Source organism: Takifugu rubripes, chromosome 13 (assembly GCF_901000725.2).
Source record: "Takifugu rubripes chromosome 13, fTakRub1.2, whole genome shotgun sequence".
In the NCBI taxonomy this organism is placed as follows: domain Eukaryota; kingdom Metazoa; phylum Chordata; class Actinopteri; order Tetraodontiformes; family Tetraodontidae; genus Takifugu; species Takifugu rubripes.
This window is the reverse complement of record NC_042297.1, coordinates 10,962,014-10,974,697: the sequence shown is the minus strand read 5'-3', so window position 1 is coordinate 10,974,697 and position 12,684 is coordinate 10,962,014. Positions and strand designations below refer to the sequence as shown.

General features: G+C 46.0%; 1 protein-coding gene and 2 long non-coding RNA genes across 4 annotated transcripts; 2 read left to right on the top strand and 1 right to left on the bottom strand.

Annotated features, from left to right (window-relative positions):
- Positions 1–69: 69 nt before the first annotated feature.
- Positions 70–1,950, bottom strand: LOC115252069 (uncharacterized). The gene is made up of 2 exons (XR_003890507.1): positions 1,769–1,950; positions 70–1,137 (listed from the first exon to the last, which is right to left on the bottom strand). It is a non-coding gene; the product is annotated as an uncharacterized lncRNA (long non-coding RNA).
- Positions 1,951–2,133: 183 nt separating this feature from the next.
- LOC115252067 (uncharacterized) lies at positions 2,134–10,799 on the top strand. The gene is made up of 9 exons (XR_003890505.1): positions 2,134–2,396; positions 2,492–2,694; positions 3,007–3,138; positions 8,362–8,486; positions 8,687–9,083; positions 9,213–9,484; positions 9,640–9,672; positions 10,175–10,565; positions 10,663–10,799. It is a non-coding gene; the product is annotated as an uncharacterized lncRNA (long non-coding RNA).
- Positions 10,800–11,108: 309 nt separating this feature from the next.
- Positions 11,109–12,683, top strand: LOC101071516 (eukaryotic translation initiation factor 4 gamma 3-like). 2 transcript variants are annotated; one of them, XM_003969707.2, is made up of 7 exons: positions 11,109–11,244; positions 11,393–11,567; positions 11,694–11,783; positions 11,888–12,048; positions 12,123–12,207; positions 12,297–12,440; positions 12,520–12,683. In XM_003969707.2, the coding sequence occupies exons 1-7, from the start codon at positions 11,176–11,178 to the stop codon at positions 12,666–12,668; spliced, it is 873 nt and encodes a 290-aa protein (XP_003969756.2). In that variant the 5' UTR covers positions 11,109–11,175; the 3' UTR covers positions 12,669–12,683. The 2 variants fall into 2 exon arrangements, with proteins under 2 accessions (XP_003969756.2, XP_029702228.1); XM_029846368.1 differs by lacking the exon at positions 11,694–11,783 and having other exon boundaries at positions 11,164–11,244.
- The last annotated feature ends 1 nt before the right edge of the window (position 12,684 follows it).

Genomic DNA, 12,684 nt, shown 5'->3' with positions numbered 1-12,684 from the left:
ATTGTGGGGGTGTGGAAACCAAAATCAGTGCAAACGATCAATTCATCATTGATCAATAATGGACACTTAAACCCAAACGTGGAACTTATTGATAACAGTGAATTTTTTTGGTCCAGATTTGAGACAGCTGTGAGACAACTTCAGCTGGTCTGGGATCTGTCGGTGACAGACGGATGAGCGGAGGATCACCGTTCCTCTGCTGTTCCCTCAGCTGGACACAGATCAGCCTCAGATGATCAGCAGCCTGTGAATGTTCATCTTCTCCGGGCCTCAGCAGCCTTCAGCGGGGCTGGAATCCGTCCTGCTCACTTCCTTTAATGACCCTATTTCCTGTCGGAGCCGCTCCGGGCGGGAACATCAGTGAGACCCTGCTGGATGATGTCACCGGGACGTGTTTGCTACATGGAAGAAGAACCACAGGAGCAGATCGTCTGGGTTCCATCAGACTGTGAGATGTTCAGAACCTGCCCGGTTCCTGTTTCTCTTTCATACAGCAATGAATTCGAGGCTGATTTGTGCTTGGTGGACCTCACACATGCCATCGGTACCACACTGGCCCAGACCGTGGCGTTACCATGACGATGAAACAACGCTCATGTGTCTTTAAACAGCAGGAGAAGCCATTGGTCCTCCCTCATCTCCACCCTCTGGTGAGGCCATGGATGGACCCCTTCCTGAGCCAGCATCAGGGTGTCTGACGCTGCTGGAGGAACAGAACCAGAACCGTGTTCTCAGGTTCTCTCATAGGCCGGGTCTCATAGGCCTGAGATGTGAAAGGTCTGAGATGTGAAAGGTGGAGCAGATGCAGCAACACGCCAGGAACATGTTAGCCGCTCAGCTCCTCAGGAACATCAGGAGCTTCACTGCCAGCTGATCTTGTCGATCTCGGCCCGATTTGGCTTTGATGACTTTGCTCTGATTGGAAAAACCTGATTTTTTTTCTTCCGGGTGATTCTGACCATCGTCCGGTTCTGAATCTTCTCACGCACGTGTGTCGTCCCGCTCCTGGCCGGCTTAGCTCCGTCAACCCCGGCGGACGCCGTCCTCCTTCACCCTGCTGCAGATTGGGTTCTAATGAGATGCCGAAACAACAGCACAAAGGTCTGCGGCGCCGTCTGCAGCATGCTAATGCTGGACCTGGAGAAGCAGAGTTATTCTGGTAAAATTGCTCCCACAAGGAGGAGCAACACTCCACTTCCTGCCTCTGGTGGAGAAAATGCAAATCATTTTCCCAAATATCAACCTGCTTATAAATCTGAACTCGGTGAGGATTCAGACACACACACACACACACACACACACACACACACACACACACACACACACAAATTACAAGGTTACACACGCACACACGCACACACACACGCACACACCCCCACACACACACAACTTACAAGGTTACACACATACACACGCACACATACACACAACTTGCAAGGTTACACACACATACACACACACACTTATACACACACACATACACACATACATACACACATAACTTACAAAGTTACACACATACACACACACAAGCACACACACACAGAAATTACAAGATTACACACATATAAACACACAACTTTTAAGGTTACAGACATACAACACACACACAGCCTACAGGCTTTCACACATGCACACATACACATGCACACACGTGCGCTTGCGCGCGCGCCACACACACACAGACCTTCAGTACACACAGCTTACAGGGTTACACACGCACACACACACACACACACACACACACACACACACACACACTCACAACCTGAGATGATCCGTCCCTCTGATGAAGCTCCTGGTTGGACGCCGTGATGGAACGAGAAGAGACAGCGAGGAGATTGGTTTGTCCACCGCCGCCACGGTGATGGATGCTGGAGAAACATGGGAGACCACACACACTCTCCTTCACACACACACACGCACGCACACACCACACACACACACATGCCTGCAGCTATATTTAGCCATAACGAGCCGGGAAGAGGTGATCCATTTCAGTTCACATGAAACCAGACGGCGGCCTGGTGTTGTTGTTGACTGTTTGTCTTTATAGAGAGGAAGACAAAATTCACTTTTCTGCTCCTCCCCCTCCTTGTTTACCGCGTCTCTCTCGTCCTCCTCATTGTCCTCACTCGCTCCGGCTGCTTTTGGAGGTGTTTGAGCTTCCAGCTCCATGGAACGAGTATTTTCTCCTCTGGAGAACATCTGATCCAAGTGATCAGCAGAGATAATTGATAATTAAGAAGTTTTGACCGCATTCATTCACTTTTATTTGAGGATGATTTGTCCTGATTGTGTATCTTCGGGGTGAATCTGGCACCCTGCCGGGCTGAACTTACCCCTGGACTCACTCAGCTCCTGCTTCACCAGAACACCTTCTGAGCCTTCTACTAGTGAGCCTTTGTTACTGTTTACATCCAAATGTTCTGTTGAACGTGGAAATAATCCTCTTAACTCAGATTAACTTCAGATCTTTTATACATTTTAGGAGAACCTCAGTTCAGTGTGGTGCCGTCAGAGGAATCCATGCTGGAATCACCGACGCCGGCTGTGTGTGGAGCTCCAGTCAGGCTTTTTAGAACCTTGTTTCATTGTTAGAGGGATCTGATCTTCCCGCTCTCTGGAATGAACGGACAGAGGGAAGCGTCCAGTGGAGTTTCACTTTTTCCTGCCACTTTAAAGGAGCATTATGTAAGATATTTATTTAAAGTAGTGATAAAATGGCCCTAAAATGTCAACAGACATTAAGGACTCGTGTTAATTCCAAACACTTACATCACTGACAACAGAATTCCAGTCAGAATATTTAAAAAGTGGCACGAGGGAGGGGATCGGGTGGTGTGTGACCTTTCACCTCTGACATTCGATATGATGTAAATGCATCTATAAAAAGACTCAGATGAGCAGAACCTAGAATGCTTTAATCACCACTTTAATCCACTCTGATGCTTACTGATGTGAATCACTGTCAGTCTCATTTTCGTCTCTTCTTAATCTCCGCAGAGAGCCAGAGCGTCTAACCAGCGTGATGACCTTTGCCCTTCCACGCTCCATTTGGTGGCTGAACTCAAACGAACAAAGTTTAAACTCTGCCGAGAATGTTCGTGCCTCGCTCACCACAGCCTTACAACCTTTGTGAGTTTTCACTTTTTAACTCTCATTATTATTCTTGTACATCTGCCTCTCTGAACAGGGCTGTCAATCAAATGGGGAGGACTCCGCCCCTTCCTGTCAGCTGACACTAAACACATGATTTCATGCCATCAACATGTAACCTTTTTTCACCGCCTCCTCACCAGTGAGCACGATGCTAACAGGTGCAGCACGATGCTAACAGGTGCAGCACGATGCTAACAGGTGACAGTAATGAAAACTGCATAAACCTGTCAAAAACACAGACCAGTGTGTCACATCACTGGAAAATAGCTGTAATAACCCTGGGGAGGTTGTTCTTCAGCTCATGTTTTGAAGCCACGTGTTTATCTGTGTCTTTGTTTTTAGCAATGCTAACTATGTTAGCTGCCACGGCCAGTCGTTCAAATTAAGGGACTTGTTCCAACAAGAGGAAGGCAAAAACACTTATTTTCAGTGTGTTTGGATCAGATCCAATATGCTTTACTATTTTCAGGGATCTGCTCGCCCGACACTTTTTTAACGCTTGCTTTCAATCATTTACAGTTTATGTTCTCTACTTCCTGCCCGCCATCTAAATTTCGCGGGTCACCGCAACTGCAAACCACCCACAGCTGCTGTTTCAGGGTTTCTTTAATCATCTATTGCCCTCAACGTAGGGGCAAATGCATCACCAGATCCCAACACTGCCGGTGTGAATCCAGAATGTTCCCACATTTAGCCGAGCTGTCAGCTCAGTTTGTTAGGAAACCAGACTCAGCTGGGAGGGGGCAGACATGTGAACCAGTGATGTCGACTACACTATTCTGGTTTTTGTTCTGAAGCTGGTCTAAATCAAGCTAACTCTAATATAGCTGATGACTGTGTGTGTGTGTGTGTGTGTGTGCGTGCGTGCGTGTGTGTGTGTACGGGGGGTGTTCTGTGAGTGAAGCCCAGACTGACTCAGAGTCTGTTTATAGACCTCCTGGATCCTAAAGTCCTGGATCAGGACCTGCTGCTGAACCAGGTCAACAATAGTTCTAGCTTCAGCATTCTGCTGCCAGATTCAAGCTTGACTGAACATGTGAACACACACACACACACACACACACACACACACACACACACACACACACACACACACACACAAACACCTACTGAACCTTTTTTACATCCCTGTCATTGTCATTAATTTTGCATTTTAAAGTTTTTCTGAGAAAATTCAGACGCTCCACTCTGAATAAACAGACATATGATGTAATCTTGCCTGGCCCACCTGATTGGTCAGCAGCAGTCACCATGCAGGCAGAGAAGACAGCAACAGTCTGAAAAACACACCTATTTGAGTTCCAGATCATCACAATTCACAAACAATGAATATTCCAGAGAAATATTGATCACTCTTTTGGGTCAAAGAGAGAGAGCGGTGAGCAGAGCTGAACCTTTTCACCTCTGCTGACCTCACCATGAAAACACCACGATCCTCATGTTCTCCACAGATGAAAAACAGAAGATGAATAAGCAACGATCCAGAGAAACCAGAGATTATTATTCTTATTATCAGTACAAAAAACAAATGAAAAAAAAAAACAAGGATCGAGAAGAGAATGCTAACATTAGCATAGCTGTTAAGTTTTAGCATTCTCACATGGTTCCTCATGTCTCTCTGATCTGCTGGTCACATGACCTAAACAAGGATACGTTATCTACCATATCCCATCAGTCTGATTTGAATACATTTTCAGGAACCATGAGGTTGAACCACAAACCACACCGACTGTAGTTGAATGAATCGCCTCTGCATTTTACCACACAATTGGTTATGTCCTCACAAAGATAGAAGTGTAGCTGGGTAAATCTCAACCTGGTTGTTGCTGTTGTTCCTGACCGTACCTGGTTGTTGCTGTTGTTTCTGACTGTACCTGGTCGTTGCTGTTGTTTCTGACTGTACCTGGTTGTTTCTGTTGTTTCTGACTGTACCTGGTCGTTGCTGTTGTTTCTGACTGTGCCGGGTTGTTTCTGTTGTTTCTGACTGTGCCTGGTTGTTTCTGACTGTGCCGGGTTGTTTCTGTTGTTTCTGACTGTGTCTGGTTGTTGCTGTTGTTTCTGACTGTACCTGGTCGTTGCTGTTGTTTCTGACTGTACCTGGTTGTTTCTGTTGTTTCTGACTGTACCTGGTCGTTGCTGTTGTTTCTGACTGTGCCTGGTTGTTTCTGTTGTTTCTGACTGTGCCTGGTTGTTTCTGACTGTACCTGGTTGTTGCTGTTGTTTCTGATTGTACCTGGTCGTTCTGTTGTTTCTGAATGTACCTTGTCGTTGCTGTTGTTTCTGACTGTGCCTGGTTGTTTCTGTTGTTTCTGACTGTGCCTGGTTGTTGCTGTTGTTTCTGACTGTGCCTGGTTGTTTCTGACTGTACCTGGTCGTTGCTGTTGTTTCTGACTGTGCCGGGTTGTTTCTGTTGTTTCTGACTGTGCCGGGTTGTTTCTGTTGTTTCTGACTGTGCCGGGTTGTTTCTGTTGTTTCTGACTGTACCTGGTTGTTTCTGTTGTTTCTGACTGTACCTGGTCGTTGCTGTTGTTTCTGACTGTGCCTGGTTGTTGCTGTTGTTTCTGAATGTACCTGGTCGTTGCTGTTGTTTCTGACTGTGCCTGGTTGTTTCTGTTGTTTCTGACTGTGCCTGGTTGTTGCTGTTGTTTCTGACTGTGCCTGGTTGTTTCTGACTGTACCTGGTTGTTGCTGTTGTTTCTGACTGTACCTGGTCGTTGCTGTTGTTTCTGACTGTGCCGGGTTGTTTCTGTTGTTTCTGACTGTGCCTGGTTGTTGCTGTTGTTTCTGACTGTACCTGGTCGTTGCTGTTGTTTCTGACTGTACCTGGTTGTTTCTGTTGTTTCTGACTGTACCTGGTCGTTGCTGTTGTTTCTGACTGTGCCTGGTTGTTGCTGTTGTTTCTGAATGTACCTGGTTGTTTCTGTTGTTTCTGACTGTGCCTGGTTGTTGCTGTTGTTTCTGACTGTGCCGGGTTAATACAGTGTTTGCTGTTGATCCTGTTTGGTGCTGTTTTTTTCTGCTTGTTATTTTGCTTCTGGTTTAACTGTGTGTTTCTAGGTGTTGGTGTGGATCTGAACTACTTAGTGGATGTTGAAATGGAACTGGACTCATTTTCTAGTTCCTGAAATCTTTAAATATGAGTCAGCAACATTGCGACAGTTTGGCCGAGACGTTGGCGTTGTTTTCTACTTAATAGTGTTTTTCTATACTGATGAGGACCGCTGGTACTAAAGATTCACCTATGTGTGCTTTACTTAACATCATGTAACCCTGAGCTGTTAAAAAAAACCCTAATAAAATAGTAGAATTGTAACAAATAAACACTTTGTTAACCAGAATCAACCAAAGTGGCCGTGTTTGTGTCATATACATCTATACTGGATGCATGATTCCTCCTCTCTTTCATTATTCCCACGTTTAAAGTGGGAACCACTGAGGTGGAAGCAGGAAGTGGTCTGAAGGAGTTTTCCAGCACTTCCCGTTGTTGTGCAGCTATTCTGATGTTCAAGTGCTGATATTTCCATCATCTTGAACCTGATACGCCTGCGGAGTCCTCGCTTTAACCAGACCATCTACTGTATATCTGTGATAAAAACCATGAAAACCATGAAAACACCACGATCCTCATGTTCTCCACAGATGAAAAACAGAAGATGAATAAGCAACAATCCAGAGAAACCAGAGATTATTATTCTTATTATCAGTACAAAAAACAAATGAAAAAAAAAAACAAGGATCGAGAAGAGAATGCTAACATTAGCATAGCTGTTAAGTTTTAGCATTCTCACATGGTTCCTCATGTCTCTCTGATCTGCTGGTCACATGACCTAAACAAGGATACATTATCTACCATATCCCATCAGTCTGATTTGAATACATTTTCAGGAACCATGAGGTTGAACCACAAACCACACCGACTGTAGTTGAATGAATCGCCTCTGCATTTTACCACACAATTGGTTATGTCCTCACAAAGATAGAAGTGTAGCTGGGTAAATCTCAACCTGGTTGTTGCTGTTGTTCCTGACTGTACCTGGTTGTTTCTGACTGTACCTGGTTGTTGCTGTTATTTCTGACTGTACCTGGTCATTGCTGTTATTTCTGACTGTACCTGGTTGTTGCTGTTATTTCTGACTGTACCTGGTCGTTGCTGTTGTTTCTGACTGTGCCTGGTCATTGCTGTTATTTCTGACTGTACCTGGTCGTTGCTGTTGTTTCTGACTGTACCTGGTTTTTTCTGTTGTTTCTGACTGGGCCTGGTTGTTGCTGTTGTTTCTGACTGTGCCTGGTCGTTGCTGTTGTTTCTGACTGTGCCTGGTCGTTGCTGTTGTTTCTGACTGTACCTGTTTTTTTCTGTTGTTTCTGACTGTACCTGGTTGTTGCTGTTGTTTCTGACTGTGCCGGGTTAATACAGTGTTTGCTGTTGATCCTGTTTGGTGCTGTTTTTTTCTGCTTGTTATTTTGCTTCTGGTTTAACTGTGTGTTTCTAGGTGTTGGTGTGGATCTGAACTACTTAGTGGATGTTGAAATGGAACTGGACTCATTTTCTAGTTCCTGAAATCTTTAAATACGAGTCAACAACATTGCGACAGTTTGGCCGAGACGTTGGCATTGTTTTCCACTTAATAGTGTTTTTCTATACTGATGAGGACCGCTGGTACTAAAGATTCACCTATGTGTGCTTTACTTAACATCATGTAACCCTGAGCTGTTAAAAAAAACCCTAATAAAATAGTAGAATTGTAACAAATAAACACTTTGTTGATCAGAATCAACCAAAGTGGCCGTGTTTGTGTCATATACATCTGTACCGGATGCATGATTCCTCCTCTCTTTCATTATTCCCACGTTTAAAGTGGGAACCACTGAGGTGGAAGCAGGAAGTGGTCTGAAGGAGTTTTCCAGCACTTCCCGTTGTTGTGCAGCTATTCTGATGTTCAAGTGCTGATATTTCCATCATCTTGAACCTGATACGCCTGCGGAGTCCTCGCTTTAACCAGACCATCTATATCTGTGAGACGCAGGAATCACCTGTGGGTCACCTGTGTTATGTTTAAGGTTAATTCGAGTATCCCGAGTCGCTTCAGTATTAACATATGGATCAAATCTTTGTCCTCCATGCTGAGCATCGAGTGGCAGCTTTAAGAGTAAAAGCCAGGAAGCACAAAGATCTCATCATTCTTTCATGTATATCTGCAGAGAAAATGAAATATCTCCCAAAACGCCGCTGCCGCTCCTCCTCTGCCAGGGAGGAAAGAAGAATCGGGATGAGAAATGTGAAATGTGTCGCCTCGTTCCGAATCTGAGAAGCGCAATTTGTTCAGGTGAGTGAAAGAGGTTTATCTGAAAGGAAGAATAAAAGGAAATTGACTGGCTGACCACACTCGAATCCCAGGAGCCTCTTGTTCTCCTTGGGAACATTCCCGGGAAGCTGTTCAATCCTCAGATTCTAATTAAACAGAAATGGGAAACTCAAGTTTTCTTCCTTTGAACTCATTTAAAGTTTCTGGTGTCATCACTGCAGGCTCCGCCCCCTGATTACACACCTGCATCACGTTCCATTTCTACCACGTTGCTGATACAATGTGGGAGGAGTCCATGGGGATCAGGTCCGATCATTCCAATTCTGACTCAATATTCCTTCAACACTAACTAAAAACCGGCATTAGAACCCAGAGTTCCACAGAATCGCCTAAAGACCATGTTTAAACGTTCTAAAAGAAAGGCTAGCTGTAACCCTGGGTAGTTAGCATTAGCATATTAGCCAACATTCCTGAAAGTGGGAAGTTCTTAAGTGGCTGATTCTAATATTTACCCTCTGACATGATGTCAACTCTGGTGAGTTCACTTCACGGCGTGAAAACTCATTTTTGAGTCAAGGACGTGACCACCAGCTGCTGGAGCTTTTTGAAGTTTCAGAGGTGAGCTGCGGCCATCCTCTTGTGGGATTAAATCCTCTGTCCTCTCCACAGGACATTTTCTCTCAGTAAAAACGCTCGGTGTCATAATTCCTCAGTATAAAAGACATGCTTTTGTTCTTTTTTTAAAAGAGGGAGATTTCCTCCCAGCCAAACAGGAGGCCGTGGAGGTTCTCCAGCAGATCTTTGCAGACTGGCTAATCACCCGAAAGCCTCTCCGAGAAACAGCTGAGGAACGGATCAAACACCTGTGACCAGCAGCTCCGGAACGTCTGATCCCGCAGGCGTCGCGTTAATGCGACAGGAGATTACGACTTTGTAGAGGAGGAGGATGAGCTCTGAACGCTGGGAGGAGGGCCAGAAACCACGCTTTCCATCCTCCCACCCAGCAGAGCAGAACCTGGGTTAGCAAACGCTGGCATAAAAACGGAACATTTGTTGATGTGGTTGTTTATTCCAGTATCTTTCCATTTGAGGCGTTCATATTACTTTGCTTATACGCGCTGATGATGTTTCGCTTTTTAGCAAGATGCTAATGCTTAGCCTCATCACTCCGCAGGAAGTGACACGTGCTTCTGATGACGCAGCAAAGGTCAGACAACGGGAGTCGGCCGGAGGTCAAAAATGTTACCAATGTTCTCATTCAAAAAACTGTTTTGGAACCAGTGATCAACTAGATTTCTGCATCCATCCAATTTTCAAATATTGGTCCTTCGAGTCGAATTCAAACCAGCGACCTGTTTTAATACATATTTTAGGTTTAGATGAGGTTTTTTTTTTGTAGTCAGTGATCTGGTCAAAAAAATCTTCAAAAGCACATTTAGTATGGAAAAAGGCCCGCAGATATAGGAAAACCCTTTAGATTTGGCTGTTTGATTTGGCTCCTCCCACTTGGCTCCATCACACTGGTGTCACGCTTTTTTAAAATTCATGTTATGGCTCCTCATCCATTACGTCACCTTCCATCCCCGTGTGTGTGTGTGTGTGTGTGTGTGTGTGTGTGTGTGTGTGTGTGTGTGTGCGTGTGTGTGCGTGTGTGTGTGTGTGTGTGTGTGTGTGTGTGTCCCACAACAATGAAACTTTTTGATGTTCAGCGAAGCTCCAACTTCAAAGTCCTGCAGGATTAACCAGGAAACAGATTACTGTAATTGGAGAGCAAAGAGGTGGAACAAAAGGTTCTAGTGTCTGTCAGAGAGGTGAATGTGGTACAGTGAACACACACACACGCACCCACTCAGATGTTTCGTTAGAACACTTTTTGCAGTTTTGGAACTGATGGTTTCAGATTCATGTGGAACGTCCCCTTTTAGTTCAATTCTGAGCTGTCAGTCAAGGGATCGAGGTTCTGTCCGCTTCCCACATTTGGAATTCTGGGCTGTCCAAAGTGAAGGTGCACCAACGTGACCAGGATCCCCCGGAGAAGCACAGGTTCTGTTGCAGAGGCTGGATGATAAGTAAAGAAAGAAAGGCCATAATGATGAGATGGTGCTTATGATGAGATGGTGAAATATTTCTGCCGGAGCTCCAGCAGCTCCGGATCAGGTCTGCTGACAGCACTTCCTTTCTTTCGGTTGCACAACAGCCGGGGAACAAACACATGCTGACATCCGTGAGCTCGTCTTCGTCCCCGACGCCGAGTGACGCGAGGAAGCAGCTGGTGAAGGTGGCGCAGACGTCCCAGAACACACCGATGCTTCCACAGTGGTGGTTCTGTTCAGGCTCCGCGTGTGAATCCACCATCAGCCCACACAAACACAATTGGAACTCTTCGCCCCGTCCAGCCTCCTCCCACGCTGAAGAAAACAGATTCCACCCGCGTTCCTGTCCCACAGCCTCGCCATGCTACAAACTCGCAGGAATTTCACCGTTCAAATAGAATTTTGATCAAACGTCAGAGTTCAGCAGGAAAAACACAAAAAGTGATGAATTTCGTTGGTGAATGACATCAATGTGATGATCTAAAAAATAACAACATCAAAGGCACTGACATTAAACTACACGTCAAAGCCACACCAAACAACACCAACAAGAGCTACCGTTGCAGCTGTAATCTGTGGTTTCTTAACGTATTCTCAACCACCAGCACATCGACTAGATGGGGGAAAACAAGCAACCAAAAGTGATGAAGAATAACCAGCCCATCAGCACGAAAGCAAAGGATAAGGTGCAATTTACACTCAATAAAACTGCTTTTTCTCGGAAATTGGCCCATTTAATTTGAATTACATCTATATTTGCTTTGATTTTCTGCGCTTCGATGATGACAAATCCAATCTGTCCAGGTTTGAAAATGACTGCGGTGTTTCTTTTAGAAAGTGTTTGTGAAGAAAACGTGCAACGATTTCCTGAAGGATGGCTGCATTTCCTCCTTACAAAAACCACCCCAGAAGGACGGTGGCGGCAGGGTCGATAGTGATGACGTTCCCTCTGGGAGCAACAAACAGTCGGAGCTGAAAGGGTCGAAGGAGGAGGTCGCCGTTTCCAAGGGTGAGCAGACTCATCGATGGGAGTCCCGTTATGAGGACGCTGCTGCGTTCAGGTGTCTTCACCTCAGAACTCTGTCTTCTTTTATATCTTTGGGCTCCTTCTCCTTTACCTCCACCAACTGTGCAGATGTTAAGAAGCCAAAGGTCACGGCAACCCCAGACGTGGCCTCCCAGGAAGAGGTGGAGGAGGAGGAGGCGGAGTTCACCAGATCAGGCGGTCAGAACAACCAGGACTGACCCGATCGAGACATATGACCGGCTGCTGTTGCAAATGTCTGAGATAAATATGAAAAGTTGTTTGATGTCTCTCTGCCCCTGCAGATCAGGGGGAGAGCGCCCCCTCTCCTTCAGCTCTACAGACTCCCTCAGTTCAGGAGGCAGAAAATGAGATGGAGATCACCGTTGGCAACGAGGTGACGGAAGCGCTGAGCAGATTGCTGCTGGGGAAAAGCACCAACCGGCAAATGATGGCCTGGATCGAGGTTAGGGACTACGTTGCAGGGGCTTCAGCACAATTGCACAGATAATACAAAATTAAACTGGCTTTATGTTGTAGAGCAACCTTGACAAGAGACAAAGGGAGTCCGCTCAGTTCGTCAGGGCGCTGGTGACCTCGGTGTGTCAGGCTGCGATTTCTGCCAGTAAGTGAGACATCACCTGGGAATGAAATGTCCATTTGGGAAAAAACGTCTCGTCATAACTGTGTTATAACTGAATGTGCTGCTCGTAGCTTCGGGTTCTGTTCACCACGTGAATGCGTGTGACCTGATGGAGAGGTCAGAGGTGCTCAGAAAATACCTGAGCGACGGGCAGAAGGAGCTGGAGGCTCTTCATGCTCTGGAGGACCTGCTGGAGCGGATGGAGCGCCCGCACAGTGAGTGTCTCGTCCGTCCACGTTTGCTCTGACGACTCTACCGCTGTCCAGCAGTCGTGTTTGTCCTCCGCCTTTGCAGAGGTGCTGCATCTTTTGTTCGACGTCCTGTTTGACGAAGGGATTATCAAGGAAGACACTTTCCATGAGTGCAAGGGCGCTGCGGAGCAAAGCGGAAGAGGCCTCGTGCTGAAGTCGGTCACAGACTTCTTCGACTGGCTCAGCAAATAAGCACTGACGAGTCCAG